Source organism: Echinops telfairi, unplaced genomic scaffold (assembly GCF_000313985.2).
Source record: "Echinops telfairi isolate 266 unplaced genomic scaffold, ASM31398v2 ScPeMD7_7407;HRSCAF=8445, whole genome shotgun sequence".
Classification (NCBI taxonomy): Eukaryota; Metazoa; Chordata; class Mammalia; order Afrosoricida; family Tenrecidae; genus Echinops; species Echinops telfairi.
The window spans coordinates 6,035,250-6,052,169 of NW_022111307.1; the positions used below are offsets into that span (position 1 = coordinate 6,035,250).

General features: G+C 52.0%; 1 protein-coding gene across 3 annotated transcripts in view; it reads left to right on the top strand.

Moving 5' to 3' along the window:
- The window catches only part of DGKG (diacylglycerol kinase gamma), a 285,515-nt gene that overhangs the window by 120,604 nt on the left and 147,991 nt on the right, over positions 1-16,920 (top strand). For 2 of the 3 annotated variants that reach the window (XM_045296401.1, XM_045296402.1), the window contains 7 exons: positions 3,284-3,401; positions 4,863-4,951; positions 8,402-8,518; positions 9,442-9,534; positions 11,213-11,272; positions 13,863-13,942; positions 15,380-15,454. In XM_045296401.1, the coding sequence (XP_045152336.1) occupies positions 3,284-3,401; positions 4,863-4,951; positions 8,402-8,518; positions 9,442-9,534; positions 11,213-11,272; positions 13,863-13,942; positions 15,380-15,454 (632 nt within the window). Of the gene's footprint in view, positions 1-3,283; positions 3,402-4,862; positions 4,952-8,401; positions 8,519-9,441; positions 9,535-11,212; positions 11,273-13,862; positions 13,943-15,379; positions 15,455-16,920 lie in introns of those variants that run through there. The other variant, XM_045296403.1, reaches the window with a different exon arrangement.

Genomic DNA, 16,920 nt, shown 5'->3' on the forward strand with positions numbered 1-16,920 from the left:
GGCAGATAAACCTCTCAGGACCAATAATGAGAGTAGCAGTAACAGGAGTGTAAGGGGAAGGTGGGGGGGGAAGGGGAAACAGATCACAATGATCTACATATACCCCCTTCCAAGGGGACAGAAAACAGAAAAGTGGGTGAAGGGAGACAGTGTAAGACATGAAAAAATAATAATTTATAAATTTTCAAGGGTTCATGAGGGAAGGGGAAAATGAGGAGCTGATACCAAGGGCTCAAGTAGAAAGAAAATGTCTTGAAAATGATGATGGCAACAAATGTACAAATGTGCTTGACTCGATGGATGGATGGATGGATGGATGGATGGATGGATGGATGGATGCATTATGATAAGAGCTGTATGAGCCCCCAACAAAATGATTAAAAAATAATAATAAAGAAAAAGAAGAACAAAATAGGAGGTCTTGCACTACCTGACCTCAAAGCCTACTACTACACAACCTCAGTAGTCAAAACAGCCTAGTATTGGTACAACAGATGCAGAGACCAATTAGAGCAAGATAGAAAACCCGTAAATGAAAGCATCCACCTACAGCCAACTGATTTTGACGTTGGACCAAAAAGACATTAAATGGGAAAGGGGCACCTTCCAACAAAGGGTGCTGGACAAATTACATCTTCATCTGCACAAGAATGAAACAGGACCCAGAGCTTGTGCTATGCACAGAAACCAACTCCAGATGGATTTGAAACCTAAATATAAACCGCCAAGTGCCCAGGGTAGTGATGTTCTCCATGATGTTCTCCATCATGAAATGATAATGGTGCATCCAGTGAACCAGAGACATATATAAACCATAGTGCATTATAATTTGCATATCAGAGACATATATAAACCATAGTGCATTATCACTTATATCATATATAAAACAATGGTGCATTATCATTTGTGAACCAATGGTGAACCAGAGACATATATAAACCATAGATACATGAATGGATTTGGGGCTCGCACTTAATTATAGCCCCAATCTAAGAGCAATGAATTCTTATCACATGGTCCTCCTCAACACTCACATGATGAAGAGATCACTGACTATGTGGGTGCTATGGCAAAGTGTGGTGAAGAGAGTAGATGGTGTCAACTATCAGAAAGATTGTGTCTGGGGTCTTAAGGGCTTATCTTAAAAAAAAGCAGCCATCTCAGTGGGCTGTCAACTAAGTTTACATGAAAGAAACACACCAGCCTGTGTGATCCAAGAATTGTAAATAATAAAATCCAACTCCAAAGGAGAGACTGGTATTAGAGCTCAAATTCTGAACACCTAGTTTTCAGTTTATGGGTGACAGTAGAAGCCCCAAATCCATTTGCAGGGTCTCTCCAGTGAACCCTCTCTGACCCCGTCCAGGGATGTGAATAGCCTTGTTATCAGACAGAGAACATTATAAAGTCGATTATGACTGATGTAGTCAACACCTTATCATTTGATTTCCCCGTTGACTGATTTTAAAGTTGTTTGGGTTTTTAAATATTTTATCCTTTCGACTGAGGTCTTTGTTTTGTATTGTTGGGGTTTTGTGCTTGTGTTTTGATTTTATGTATAGGTAAACCTATAGAGATAGTAACTGTATTAGGACAGGGTAGGTTAGGCGGAAATGGGGAGCCAACAAGAATGAGTATGAGAAGAGAGCATTTTAAAATTGATTGTGGTGATGATTGCCCAAGTCTTCTAAATATGATTGAATGATTAAATTGTATGATATGCTAAGTATATGTCAACAAAACTAGTTCTTTTAATGCCAGCCAAGAGCGAGGGCTGGTGGCACAGTGGCTAATGTGCTCAGCTGCTGCCTTAAAGGCTGGCAATTTGAACACACGAGCCACTCTGGGGGAGAAAGACAGCACAGTTGGCTTCCACAACGATGCCCCACGGGGCAGTTCTACTCTGTCCTAGCGTGTCACTGGGCCGGGATCAGTTGGACAGGACCGGGTCTGGGCAATCAGCTGAGAGTGTGACAATGAAGACTGTGAAGTAGGTTCAGGGACTGCATGTGGGAGCAGTGTTCCTGAAGCTGCGGCCTCCACTAACCTGTGCCAAGGGGGCTGGAAGGTGGGAGATTGGAGGATCGTGGTTTGACGTACTAGTGGGTAAGAATTATTCAGTTCTAGGCCAAAGCAGGAGGAAGTGGTTTAACCCTCAGTCTTTATCTCTTCACTATTTTCCCTGCAAGCAGGTAGTGGCGTGGGAATGTGCTCCTGATAGGATGCTAACAGTATGGAAAATTGATAAGAGGAACATACTGTTTTATCAAACTATTTTCTCGTGGCTATAAAACTAGTACATGTGCCTTGTGGAAAATGTGGAAAGTACAGAAGGATGTAGAGATTAGGGAATAAAATAGATAGCTGCCAGCTACAGCTAACCTCTATTAAGAGTTCAGTGAAATTTCTTCCCATCAAACAGCCCAAATGCCATCAAATTGACATTCATTTTTCACTGTGCGTCCTACCAAGAGCATATTCCCACACCACTAGATATTTTTAGAAATATCATTTGAATTGATGCCCAACATTAAATCACGTGGATGTACCACAATTAACCTTTTGGTAATTTTGAGAGTTAAAATAACAAATTGACTTTTTGTTTTTTAAGTATTTCTAGAGCAAAACAATGCTAATATGCCTTTTTAAAAATATGACTTTAGGATAGAATCCAAGAGAGGAAGTTTGTAAGTCAAAGAGTATAAACATTTAAAGGACATTTAGATCAGATAGATTGAAAGATGACGATGATGATGGATGAATGGACCGATCTCTGAATTATTTGTCAGAAAGTTTGTTCTGACGTATACTTCTGCCTGCAGCATAACCCATTGCTGTTGGGTTGATTCCGATTCACGGCAGGTCTGCAGGATGGCACAGAGCTGTCCCCTTAGGGTATCCGAGGCTGTACCTCTCGCTAGAAGCAGACAGCCCCATGTTTATGCCACAGAGCGGCTGGTGAGTTCACACCACCAACCTTGCAAGGAGCAGAGTGCAAGTCCTGCCCCAGCAGGGCTCCTTCCTAGCTACAGAGCAGAGGTCTTCTTCTGTCATCCCCAGGCCCTGCTCACACTCAGGTAGTCCTCACCTCATACACAGGTACACAGAGAGCTTTATTTCCACCTGTGTTTCTTTTAAGAGGGTCCACAAAACAGTCACCACGTATCCAAATACAGGAAGGGAGCCTGATTTAGAAAAATGCAAGACTATGCAGGAGGTGACAGCTGACCTTGTCCCGCCTGAGGCTGCATGCTCAGAGCATCACCCCTCCATCCTCCTGCAGGCCTCCAAGGGGGATGGGAGGCATGCCTGGACCTTGAAGCACTTCAAGAAACTGACCTACTGCAACTTCTGCCACATCATGCTCATGGGCGTGCGGAAGCAGGGCCTGAGCTGTGTCTGTGAGTACCCCTCCTTCGAGCCCGTTCCCTCCGGGGCCTGGCTGGGCACCAGGTGGGGCTCCTCCGGAGAGGAGCCACCGTGTTGTCCAGCTTGTGTTCTCCTGAAGGCTAATGGCCCTGCCGTCTCCTGTGGCTGGCCTTGTACCCTCCCCGTGGCGCACCCTCGGAGAAGGGAAGCGTGTCTCATGCTCATTTGAATTGGGATTTGCAAGTGACTGTTGTTGGGGGGCATGGCATGGCTTTTTTTAAAATGAATAAGCAGTGTGGAACTATGTTTTCTGAATACAATGAAAATTAGAATTGTATGCTCTGTCATAAGATCCATTTAGGAGAGTCAGGGGCGAGAGGAGAAGAAAAAACAAACATTCAAGTGAGAGATGGGGACAAAAAAGAAAGGGAGACCAGAAAGCGGGCGGCAGAAGGAGCTGCAGGGCAAAGCAGAAAGCAGAGGTGAGGTGGATAGAAGGTCGCCTGTGCACAGGAACGGGGGACTGCTCTCCTGAGAAAGGGCTACCCCACCCTGCAGACAGCAGACACTCAGATGGAGGAGCTGGTGCTGTGGGAAGCTCCCTGGGTGCAGGGCAGAGTGCCAAGGGGTCTCAGCAAACATGCACATGGGAGTTAGCAGGCAGCCTCTGCCACCAGTCTTTCTTCGTAGCAGAACTGGGCCCAGTGTCCACCAAGAGCAAGCCTCAGCAGCTAAACAAGGTGCCCTCCACGTACACCCCACCTCCCACCCCCCGGCTGCCCCGGGTCCATTCAGACCCAGGCCTCACCCACTCCCTTTAGACTACTCTCATCCTGCTGCGGTCCAGGCCTGTGGGCCTCTGCTGGTCCCCCAGCCATGAGGACCAGTAATCGTTACAACTATTATAGTGGTTAGCAGAATAGCTACTGTGACACAGATGCGCGGTGCTGTGCACAAATTAGCTCATTACATCTTGCAAATCCCCTGTGAGAGAGGCACTTCGATTCCCACTGTACAGATGGAAACCCCAATGCTCACAGAGGGGGGGAGCCATTTACCCAAGAGCGTAGGAGCAAGGACAAAGGGCAGAGCTAGAATTCAGACCCAGGCCCACCTCCAAAACCCCCCGCCCTTTCCATCCACTCACCGCCCCTGACATGGATACTGTGCCACTGGCATGACCAGGACAATGACACTGCCCTTAAGGGACAAGCGTCTTTCTGGAGCTGTTTTTCCGGCGGCCTTTGCTGCCCACGTGGAAGCCAGTGTACTGAGCGGAGGTGGACAGAAGGCTGTTTGGGAGATAACTTTGGGCTCTCTTCCCAGCAAACCATTGGAAAGTCTGTTGTTGAATTTCCATAGGCGAGGCTGTCCCTGTATGACGCCCGCCCGGAGGGTGGCACAGCCCCTCTTGGGTTGGGAGGTGGCTTCCACTTTCTTAGAATGGCTCCTAATTAGCACTCGTCTTAGTACTTATGTACCTTCCTTTGCAGACTGCAAATACACTGTACACCAACGCTGTGTGTCCAAAAACATCCCTGGGTGTGTCAAAACGTATTCAAAAGCCAAACGGGGCGGCGAGGTGAGTGATGTCCATTGCCTTGTTCATCCATTGCCTTGACAACCACGCTGGTCCCGGGCGGGATGGCCACCACCACAGACTGGGCCCCAACGGGGTGTGAACGCCTATCCAGTCCACTCTCTGCTTTGAGAACCTTTCGTAAGCCATCCCTTTCATCCATTGAGCCATTCAGCGTCTCTCCGGTGCCTCCTGTGCACCAGGATCTACAGTAGGGTATGCAGGTCATGAGAGGTGGTCCCTAGCCTGCTTAAGACCTATGCCATCTCTCGAGCAAACATGGCCCCAGAGTACAGAGTCATGAGGTGCAGGCCATGTCTGGGGTGGGGTAGGGACGGGTGAAAGACCATGGAAGAAAAGATTTCCCAAAGGAAGCATCTGAGTTGTGTTCGAACCACAATCAGGACAACTCCACGGGGTGTGACCGAGAACCCCTGAAGATGTGACTGATTCTGGGCTCCACACTGGTGTGTCTGAGATAGAGGACGCTTAAAGGGAAGTAGCAAGAGCCGTGCTCTGAGAGCCAGCCTGAGGGAGACCGGGTGAGGCCACTGAGGGCTTTGCTCTGCAGCTAAGACGGCCGCTGGAGCGCTTTAAGGCAATGAACATTCTGGGTTTGTGAATTATGCTCATCGCTCCGATCGTAGTGGAAAAGACAGTGCGTCTCTGAGGCGCCTGTGACTAGCCCGGGCTCATGCCCTCCCTGTGCTCCCATCTGCTGAGGAAGCGAAGTCCCGGGGCCAGCTGTGCATTCCCACGTTGAGTTTGTTAGCTCTCACCCAGGATAAGCTACAGGATATGAAGGAGTGCTTGAGAGATCGTTGGGAGGTACCACCACTGGGACTTGTGATGGGGACATTGGGGAGGACACAGGTGGGGGAGGGGTGGAGGTGGCACCTGTGTTTCTAAACTGGCCACTAAGTAAAACGTAAGTGGAAATAAAGAAACAGCTGCGATGGAGTCACCTGGACTCACGGTGACCTCACGTGTGTCAGGGTAGAACCGTGCTCCAGAGGCTGATCTCTGAGGAGTCGTTCTCCAGGCCTTCCTTCTGAGGCACCTCTAGACGTGAGTCACCAGCCTCTCATGTAGCAGCCAAGCGCTCAGCCACGGACACCACCCGCAGGGAGCCCTGGGGGTGCGATGGGTTCCCAGTCAGGCTGCTGAGCACAAAGTCAGCAGTTCAAAACCACCTTGGGAGAAGATGAGGTTTTCCACTCTCCTAAGGAATTAGACCTCAGAAACCCGCGGCAGGGTTCCTCCTGTCCAGCAGTTCTGCCCTCTAGGTTCACAGTGAGTCAGAACCGAGCCGATGGCAGAGAGTCTGAGTGAGCAGGTCCTAGCATGGCTATTTTGGCTGTTAAGTGGTTTTATTCAGTGCCAGGAAATAGGCATTCCCCAAAATTTGCAGCGGAAGGCACTCAGCTCCTACAGAGGTGAGATCCCATTGAGGAATCTGTCAGGAGGGAGGTGTTTAGCAATGTGAGTGGTACCCAGTCCTCCCAGAAAGGACTTCTGAGAGAGGAAGTTCTCTCTAAGAACCTGCGTGCATGCCCCATTGAGATGTTGCACGGCTTCGTCCACACCAGCCACCCCTTACCCATGCACCTCCCCTCCATGCACATGCCTTCACCAGGACCCAGGGCACCCAGCTGCGCGGTGAGCCCGTACTCTGGCCACCTGCCACGCACTGAATGGACAGGCACCAGAGGGGCAGCAGGGCATGTTCACAACCCTCTGATCCTGCCAGACAACCCAAGTCCCTCCCCATCCCTTCTGCTTTCAGAAGAGGACAGAGAAGGCAGCGTGTGTGTGCAGAAGATCCCTAGGCTTGGAGTCAGAAGGCCTGCTTGGCCACTTGGCCACCATGTAGCATGGGGCCAGTCACTTAACCTCCCTGCGGCCTCTTTTACTTCCTCTCTGCATGATCATCTTAGTCGAGCTGACACATCGCCTGGGTTCTTGGCATGCTCAGAGGTAGAAGGTTAGATGCTACCCACTAATGACACATCAGTAACTCAATTCCTACCTAACTTGAAGCATTTCCTTTTATTGAATCCAGACAGGAATATTGCCATGCACGTCTTTCCTGGGATATTAATATCATACTTGTCATTGGACACTCCAGGCCTTGCCCTGGACTCTCCCACAGTCCCATTCTGTTCGGCTCCTTGGCAGAATTTCCAGAGATGTCCTGGAGAGAGCGCTCTGCTGAGGGCTCGTGCCCTAAATAACAGTGTCACCACCCAGCTGCTGTCACCCAGGCATCTCACACATACACACACATGTCCGTGTGCTTCCCAACTTCCTGGGCTCCTGGGGCCATCGGAGAGGTGGGAAAGCTGCTGGTCAGAGCCCTTCCTATTTGGGGGACTTTGGGTCAGATTTCCTGCTGGAGTGAGTGTGAACCATGGACACACATTATCGTCACCAAGAGTACTTTAACGTGTACAAGTGATGGGCCCCACCTCCTAGAGACCTTATGTTAGTCTGGGTTGACTAGAGAAACAAATCTAAGGAGACTCATGTGTATAAGAAAGAGCTTAATATAAAAAGGAATTGTATATTAAGAAAACATCCCAGCCCAGTCCAGATCAACTCATAAGTCTGCTATTAGCCCATATAGCTAATCTCAGTCTGTAAGTTCCTCTTCAGACTCACGCGACACATGCAATGATGCTGAATGCAGGAACATCACAGGCTGGTGGGTGGAAAGTCTTGGGGATCCAGTGGCGGTAAAGCATCTCAGCACTGGCAGGGGTCTCCATGTGGCTCCTCCAGCTCCAGGGCTCTGGCTGCATCCGCATAGCTCCCTGTGACTTATCAACACGATTAAGAAGCAGAGAGTGTAGGTATGGCCTCCATTGAGCTATTTGTCTCCATAGCTCCTCCAAATGAGGTCATCAAGTTGTGACCTGATCGACAGGCTAGACTCTACCCCTTCGCAAGTTGACAGGAGATTATGTAACTGCCACAGACCCTAATTTATTTGGCCTGCTGTATGGGGTCGGCTTTGGGCTTCCCTGCGGTCCCAGGTAGCTTACCTGCACAGTGGAGGCATACAGTCCGTGACCTACAGGAGGCAGGAAGGGAAGGGAGGCCTCCGAACGGTAGGCGCTGTTCCAGAAGGGCCCTCTCAGAGGTGGGGGCATACTTTGCCCATTTTTGCATAGGCGCAGAGAGGTTCCGAAGTGCCTGTTTGGTCCCCGGCCTTTCCCTGCACCTCCAGAAGGGGGCGCGCACGAGCAGGACACAGAGATGGACTGCCAGACAAGACGTTGCTGAGAAGCTTGCCTGCCAGGGCGCAAGAGCTAGGCAGAGCCGTGCGCAGTGGCTTCTTGTCTCTTGATTAGCACGCTATCGCCCAGGCTCTGCTTCCAGCGCTCGGCCCCGGGTGCGGGGCGCGGGGCGTGGTCTGCGGCCTTCCCTGTGTCTGTCCCTTCCCGCCCGCAGGTGATGCAGCACGCGTGGGTGGAAGGGAACTCCTCCGTCAAGTGTGACCGGTGCCGCAAAAGTATCAAGTGCTACCAGAGTGTCACCGCGCGGCACTGCGTGTGGTGCCGGATGACGGTGGGTTGGCGTCCAGGCAGCTCTGGCTCCTTGGAGCCTGGTTTTGCCCCAGCGACGTCAGGGGAGCGATGGGCACCCTACCAGAGGGCATGTGCACAGCCAGGGGAGCGAGGCTGCGGAGGGCCCCAGAGCCTCCCACCGCCCAAAGCCCTGAGTCTAACAGTGCTTCCAGCAAAGGTCCCAGCTGCCCAGAGAGCGGGCACCCCAAACCAGGCAGCCAGGGCTGCTGGAGAAGTGGCTAGCAGCCACTTACGTGTGTGGTGTGTGTGTGCGTGTGTGTCGGCAGCCCAGGGCTGCAGCTGAACCACGGACTGCCTGTGGCCGGGCATCACCAGGGGCCAGGCCACTGTCAGAGAAGGAGAGAAGGAGATGCCAGGCTCCCCTGACACGGAGGCAGAGGCAGGGTGCCCTCCCAAAGACACACCCTTAGAGCCACATCACAGCCATGCCCAGGAGCACCCTTGCTGCTGCAGTGGGAGCCGGAGCCCAGCCCCCTCTGGAAACCCAGAGTGCCACCGACAGCCCCTGAGCTGTCTGACTGCCTGCAAAGCCAACTTGGGGTCCCTGCCCGGCCCCTGGAGCCGGAGGCTTCTCCCACCCGGACTGCAGAAGTGGAGGCACTGGGGTTGCTTCCATCCCCCAGGAAGCTTGTCCGTCTGCTTTCAGAGTCTCAGAGACTCGACAGGGCAGCTCTCCGAAGGGGGTGCCACAGTGCCTCTTGGGGGATGGCGGGGAGTGGGGTGGGGGACGGGACTGATCTGCTCCAGCAGCCACGGCCAGCACTGTGGTCTCCTTCGCTACCCACAGCCCATGTGGGGCCCCTAGACTGGCACACAAGCACACACCAGAGGGCAGGCCTCCCGGGCAGCCTCTCACCTTTCCCGGGCCCTTTCCCCACTCTCATCTTCGCTCTTTCCTCCCAGTTTCACCGCAAATGTGAGCTGTCCACTGTGTGTGATGGCGGAGAACTCCGAGACCATATTTTGCTGCCCACCTCCATCTGCCCCATCACCCGGGTATGTACCCCCGGGCCCGGTTCCTCACGGTCCACCTTCCAGGTGTAGAGCGGGGGCAGCCCCCGCTCCCCTCCCGGGAGGTCTCCGCGCAGCTCTCAGGCTTGCGTGTGTGTTACCATAGCAGAGGTCAGGGCGGCAGGAGCCGGATGCTCAGGGAAAACGCCTCTGGCTGAACTGCTTCCGGTGCCAGCCACCACTCGCGAGGCTCTGAAAAGGGCAGAGCAAGAGAGCAGGACAGTGCCAGCACCCTGCAGGCTGCACGCAGCCCAGGAGCCGGGGACACCACGCACATGCGCAGGCCTCCCGCGGCGCCACGGGCGACCTCTCTCGGCCTGGGAGCTCCCTCTGCCTCGGGATTTCCAAGTGGGTGTCCCAGGCCCCTTGGGAAACTAACACGTCATGAAATTGGACTGAATTTTCATTCCCACCTAAGACGTTCTCTTGGCTCCTGAGTCGAAGACTCCATTCTTAAAACCAAGCACCCAGTGCTTCCTTCTCCTCGCGTCTGAGAGCGGGGCCAGGGCCCACTGACGCCTCCGTCTTACCGTCGACTCCACCAGCTGTTGCTTCTGCAAAAGCTAAGACACGCCATTTGGCAGGCTCATTAACTCAGTGGAAGTACACAGACTGCTGTTACTGTGAGGTGCACAACACCACAGCACTGCCAGGTCCTGTGCCAGCCTCAAAAGTGGTGTCAGGTCTGAGCCCATCGATGCAGCCACTGTTAAAGTGGCTCTCCTGGGCGGCCCTCTCCTTTAGGATGACCTCCTTCTCCAAGGAGTGGTCTCTCCTGACAGCGTGGCCAACCCCGTGAGCTGAAGCCTCGCCACCCTGGCTCCGAAGGAGCCTCCTGGTTGGCTGTCGGCCAGCACGGGTGCTTTTGTCCTTCTGGCCACGCATGGTCACTTTGATCTTCTTCTCCAACACTGTCATTCAAATGCATCCACCCTTCTTTGTCCCAACAAGTCCCCTCCTTTGCACATACCTGAGGGCCATGAGTATTTCAAACACCAATAGATAGAATGCTGCACAAAAGTGGTCACGGTAGCATTATTCATACCGATTGTAAATGGAGGGAAGGGTAAATACATGGAAGTGTATTCATACAACGGAACACTGTGTTACCGTGAAAAAGAACAAAGTGCAAGAGGTAAAAATATGGAGCATCTTGAAAACAACAGATCACTCAGGTGAAGTCACGGCCCGTGGTCCCCAGGTATGGCATTCAGAAAGCAGGTTTGGAGAGTCTGAATGGGGTCGTGCTTGAAAGGGTCGTTCTTACAGGGCTGTGTGCATGTATAAACCCTCAACCAGCTGCACCCCTGAGACTTGAGCACGTGACTGTATATGACCTCAATCAAATAAATAACAAATGGGGGGCGGGGGGGGGGGGGACTAACTACAAGCAAAGCAAACAAAAGCTCAGCTTCTCAGTCAGCAGTAGAGGTTTCTGCTGAGTCAGTGTCCCCGCACTCCCCCCTGTCCCTTGCCAGGGTCCCACAGTTAAACTTACAGCGAGTCTCGAAATCCAGAGAGGAACATTCCTTTTCTTTGCTCCCAAGTCCCCACTTTGGAAAGCCCCTCCCCTCCCTTAGACAGCCTTCTGTTTTTTGGTTCTGGACTCTTGCTTCAATATTAACCATTCCTTTTCCCAAAAGATGCTTCTCTCTTCTCCCAGGACAGGCAGTGCGGGAAATCTGAGGGCAGTGCGTCCGCCAAAGGCGACCTTGTAATGCAGGTACGTCCACCAGCCTCAAGTCTGAATTTCTCATGATAAATCGGTCTCGTGAGTACCAGAGCCTAAATGGTGAGGATCCGGTTTGCAGACGGCAATGGATGACAGTGGGAGCCCAAGATTCAGTGGGTGAACCACTTGGGAAATAAGACTCCAGAGAATCCCCCATCTAAAATCAAGGGAAGGGAGGAACGTGGTCACTAAACAGAGTGCTTGGGAAAGAAGAGTATAGGAGATCAAAGGCATCAATCTGACGTCAACAGTTAAAACTTTGTCAGTAGGTCCCTCCTGTGATGCAGGCTGGCCCTGATCTGGTTTCCAGAATTTTCTGTATTTTTGGTTTGTATTGTTTTCTTCGGTTTTTGTTTGTTCCTTTTAGAGTGTATCTCGGTGGTGTATGTCAATGGAGGTCGCCCTCTTGACGTGTGTTAAATAATGCTCTTCCGTTTTTCAGTGCATGAAATCTAAGATCGATGATTCTAGAGAAATAGCAAGTAGAATAAGGGGGCCGGGGTGGGCGGGGGTACAGTGTTGGGGGCGGGGCCATCCAAAGGGAGACAATGTCAAGAAGTCCCTGAAGAAAAAGAATGCTTGGAAACTGATGGTGGTAGCAATTGCACATGCTACTTGATGTGATTGAAATTGGGAATGATGTGATACATGTATTAAATCCCAGCAACTAATAAAAATAAATTGATAATTAAGTCCCAGCTGTGCCAGGGAGGAGAGTTTGGATTCTAGAACCTCTGCTTTCTCACCTGGTCTGTTATGCCTCTCAGGAAGGTACTTTATTTCAGCCTTCGGACATGTTTTCAAACACTACATTGGACGCAAGCGGTGAGGCTAGAGGCCGGTTGATCCCACGCTGCCTGAGTGACCATCTCTCTTTCTTTAGGGACAAATTACACAAAATGTCCACTTGTAGACATCTTTAAATAATAATAACAGTGTGGCCTGAACACAGACATGCTGTTCCAAGACTGCCAAGCTGTCTCTGGAACATGATCTTACAGAATGAAGACACATTTTTCTTAATCCTCAAATGTATATCTAAGAAACCAGCAACCCATGCTCTGGAGTTTTTTGTTTGTATTTTTTAACTTGGTGTTTTAGGCTGGGCTGTCTAGAGAAACAAAATCAGTGACACTCATGTAGGTATAAGAAAGAACTTTATTGGGTGAAGGGAGACATGGACAGTGTAAGATATGACAAAGTAATAATTTATAAATTATCAAGGATTCATGAGGGAGTGGGGAGCGGGGAGGGAGGGGTAAAAATGAGCTGATGCCAAGGGCTTAAGTGGAGAGCAAATGTTTTGAGAATGATGAGGGCAATGAATGTACAAATGTGCTTTACACGATTGATGTATGTATGGATTGTGATAGGAGTTGTATGAGCCCCTAATAAAATGATTTTTTTAAAAAGAGTTACCATCGTGGAAACGCACAGGGGACGTTCTGCCCTGTCCTGCCAGGTCACCATGAGTCGGGGTTCACTCAGTGGCGGGGAGAAGCAGCAGGAAGTAGGAGCCGAGCGTCGAGGTGGGGATGCCCAAGACAGGCAGCTGCGAGCAAGGGGTCATGGAGAGAGAGCGGGGCCGTGTGAGGGGACTGTGGAAAGCCCTTGAGTGTGTTCAGAGAAGTGGGTTCTATCCTCTGGGCGTGCTTGATGTGGAAGTCCAGGAACTGGTACAGAAGTGAACGGGGTAACCTGAGCAGCATCAGGGCGGTGGAAGTGTTGAGAAGGCTGCCCGAAGTCATGGGGCACGCCAGTGGGGAAATCAGGGAGACGGTGTGTTCCTGCATAAAAACCAACCCCCACCCACCCACTGCCATCATGTCCCTTCCGACTCAGCCTCATCTTTCTCCCTTGGGATGCCGTGTGGCATTGAACCACCGGGCTTGCCGAGAGCAGTCGGCTGCTTGCCTGACAGCACCGCCAGTGCTCCCCACCTCCCACCCCAGCCCCCCACCCCCCGGGTAAATGGACGAGTAGTACTATCTTTAGCAGAAGCAGGAAACCCAATGTGAAGGCCATTTTCATGGGGTAAAACAATAGATCAAGTGTGGGGCATGTCAAGTTTGTACAAACGGTGAGGCATCGAGTGGAAGGACATTGAGAAACATATTTCTATGATTAAAATAGATGCAACACCTAAAGGGGGGTGGGGTGTATATGCAGAGCTCAGGAAGGAAACTGGAGCTGGAAATGCAGGTTTGGAAGACACAGGGCTGGCAGGGACAGTTAACCCTATGAGGAGTGGTTCGTTTACCTGTAGGACCAGACAGCCATACCGCCTAAGATTTCTGAGATGGTGGTGTCCCTCACGAAACCGAATTCTGTGCTGCGACTGTCATTGAGCCATCGCTCCACTTCTGATCGTGACCCCAAACCCTTGTCCTTGTCCCCATTAGCAACACTGAAAAGGTCGCTCGAACTGTGGACTCTCCGTGTAGGTCCTCAGAACGTCGCCTGCGACCAGCCTCACCTCCTCACCTCTTGCCGTGCCCGGCCGCTTCCCTACCACCATGCCCAGAACCTGCCTTCGCCCACGATGAAGCAGAGCTCACATCCTTTCCTTTTACTTTCTCAGTACCAGATCATCCCCAACCCGGGAACCCACCCCCTGCTGGTCTTTGTGAACCCCAAGAGTGGAGGCAGACAAGGAGAAAGGTATGTTGTCTTCTTCGAACTCAAGAGGCTAGGATAATCTCATTTGGGCCCTCCCCTCAACTGAAGCTGAGTAGACTGTGGAGACAGGCCAGCCCTGGGTTCAAATCCCAGCCCTGCCACTTAAACCACTTCATGACTGATCCAGTGAACTTAACCTCCCCCTGCCTCAGTTTCCGCCTCTGTAAAACAGGGGTGATTGTGTCCCCTCTCCTATGGGTGGTGTAAGGATTAAAAGGGCCAAAGTGCTGCTCCCAGCCCCTGTCCCATGGGCCAGCAGTAAGGCTCCAGGGGGTCAGCCCCAGTCGGTGATGCCTGCTTCCTTCCTAGCCCCCAGGTCTTTCCCCCAGGATGTGGGAGATGTGGCAGGACTCCCCTGACTGGGACCTGCTGGCCTGCCCCACCTCTGAGAAGCCAAAACTGCCCTCAGCAGTGGAGGGAATGCCTAGTCTACGGGGGGGAGGGGGGGGGGCTCTCAGCAAGTGGGAGGCAAGAGGGAGAATGTGGGAAAGGGCTTTTGCCCCCTGTCCAGCTCTGAAGTGATGGATGGATATGCACAATCTAGAATCCAGTTTAAAAAATAATAATAAGTAAGGTTAAAACAAGAAACCAGAAGGACTCCTACCCCAGTCCAGGTGACAAAACACCACCCCCAACCCCGAGTCACCTAGAGACCGAGCCGATGTAGAGTCACTGGCCCGCAGGCCTGGCCAGCCCCAGGCCTCCTGCACCCCTCTTGTTCCTGGGAGCAAGGGGAGCCTTCCCCTAGCAGTGGTTCTCAACCTTCCTAATGCCGCAACCCTTTGATACAGTTTCTCATAGTGTGGTGACCCCAACCATAAAATTATTTTCAGTGTTACTTCATAACTGTCATTTTGCTACTGTTATGAATCGTCATGTAAATATCTGATATGCGGCATGTATTTTCATCGTTACAAATTCAACATCATTCAAGCATAGTGACTAATCAGAACACAATATGTAATTATATATTGTGAAATATTTGTGTTTTCTGATGTGTTTTCAGAGGCGACCCTGTGAAAGGGTCGTTTGACCCCCCCAAAGGGGTCTCGACCCACAGGTTGAGAACCGCTGTCCTAGCGGGTTCTTTGATGCCTGTGTACTGCCCACAGAACGCAGAACAGGAGGGACTGTTGAGAGCGAGGCCTAGAAGAACAGGGTTCTGATCGCGGGGTTCCTCTGCCCTGTCATTGCTACACTGGGGATGCTCCCGGGGGTGGAGGTTAGAGCCCAGGGGCGCGGGGTGACCTGAAGCAGGAAGTGAAGCCATGGTGATTCCAGGTGAGTGTGCAGGACTTCACTGATTGGAGTAGGCCCTCATTCCCAGCGTGGATGGGCTCACAGGTGCTTGCCCTCCATGTAACTTCCCAGGATGACATTCTCCCCCTCTGTCGCCCCCTTTCTTTTTTTGTTCCATAGAATTCTTCGGAAATTCCACTATCTGCTCAACCCCAAACAAGTGTTCAACCTGGATGGTGGGGGGCCTACCCCAGGGTATGGAGCTACATTCTTTACATCCGTCCCTGTCCCCCCTGACCCCCCACTCCCTCACCATTCATTACCGGCAGCTGGAACAGCGACCTTCCTGCTTCCCTATCTTTCTGGCGCTTTGCCTCGGCGCTCACCCTGGACTCCCATCATGCCTCTTTCCCACGTGCTTCTCCAGCTTCTCCAGCTTCTCCAGCGTTCTCCTGAAAAGGCTCAGGAGCTCCCTTCGGTCCCAGAAAAAGCCAGTGAGCGTAGAGGAGGGAACTGTCACTGCCATTCGTTTGCCCGGAGGTCTGGCTGCTAAACTGTTTTTACTTGTTTGCAAGTCTCTGTGAGCTGATCGCTTCGGGCTGAAAGAGCAGGGAGGAGAAAAAGAGTTGTGGGTCTGCGGTTTGGAATCTAGTTCTGCCATGTGTTCTATTGCCGGTCGTGATGAATTTCTCTTCAGCCAGTTGTGTCTCCTCAGTGATGTAATCTGGAGGTTCCACTACCCGGACCCTTCTGCTCCCGTTGGCTATTGCACTGCTCACTCGTAGAGGGTTAAAGAGCGCAGCAAAGGGACAGCCTGCCTGGGGTTCCTGCTGGTGGCAGGAGCTGGTCCTGAGTGATCTACTTCCACACCTGAGCCAAGGCTCCTCCGGGGATGCAAGTGCGCTAGTGACACCTGCTGGCGCGTTCCGGGACTGCACTTTGTCCCAGGATTTGCTAGAGCTGGGCTCGGCTTTCCCAGCCAGCCTCCTAACCCATCACGTCCACTCTGGGTTTTAGTAAGATCCCTCAGAGGGGCAGAAGTAGCCACCACCCCCACCCCCAACAAAGTAATCTGTCACTGACCTCGCTTGTCTGCCATACAGCTGTTATTTGAGGCAATGGCAGTGCAAACCCGTTAGAGAGAGAAGGAAGCCTGAGCGCACAGTTCACCTGCAAACCCAGTTTCAAAGCAGCTCCCTAAAGATAGCCCCTGGCAGCACAGGAGCTCCCTCTCCTCCCAAGTATTTCCATACCTGGGCCCAGAATTCAAGCCTCGCCTCCAGAAACCAACACAACGGCTGCTTAAGGGACACCCCTTGCGCGTCAGGTAGACTGTGCTGGGGGGTGGGGTGGGGGGTCAGCAGCTGATTTTTCAGAGGTAGATCTCCAGGCCTTGCCTCGCAGGCACCTGTGGGCGGACTCACACTGCCAGCTTTTCGGTTAGCAGCTGAATGTGTCAGTCCTTTGCATCCCCAGGGACTTCAGCTTTGCCATGTCCACCCCCGAGTGGCTTGGCTCTGGTGACACACCAGCTGACTACATCCCAGTGCTGACGTGGCCCGAGCATCTATGGGGTGAGGGTCAGGCTATGGTAGGACAGGCTGTCAGACTGAAGGGCCCTCCTTCAGAAAGTACTTCCTACAGGAGATCCGAGTCTGTGAGAGACGGGAAAGAGCAAGAATGATGATGTCCCCCCAGCGGCAGCAATGACTCAGAGAGCC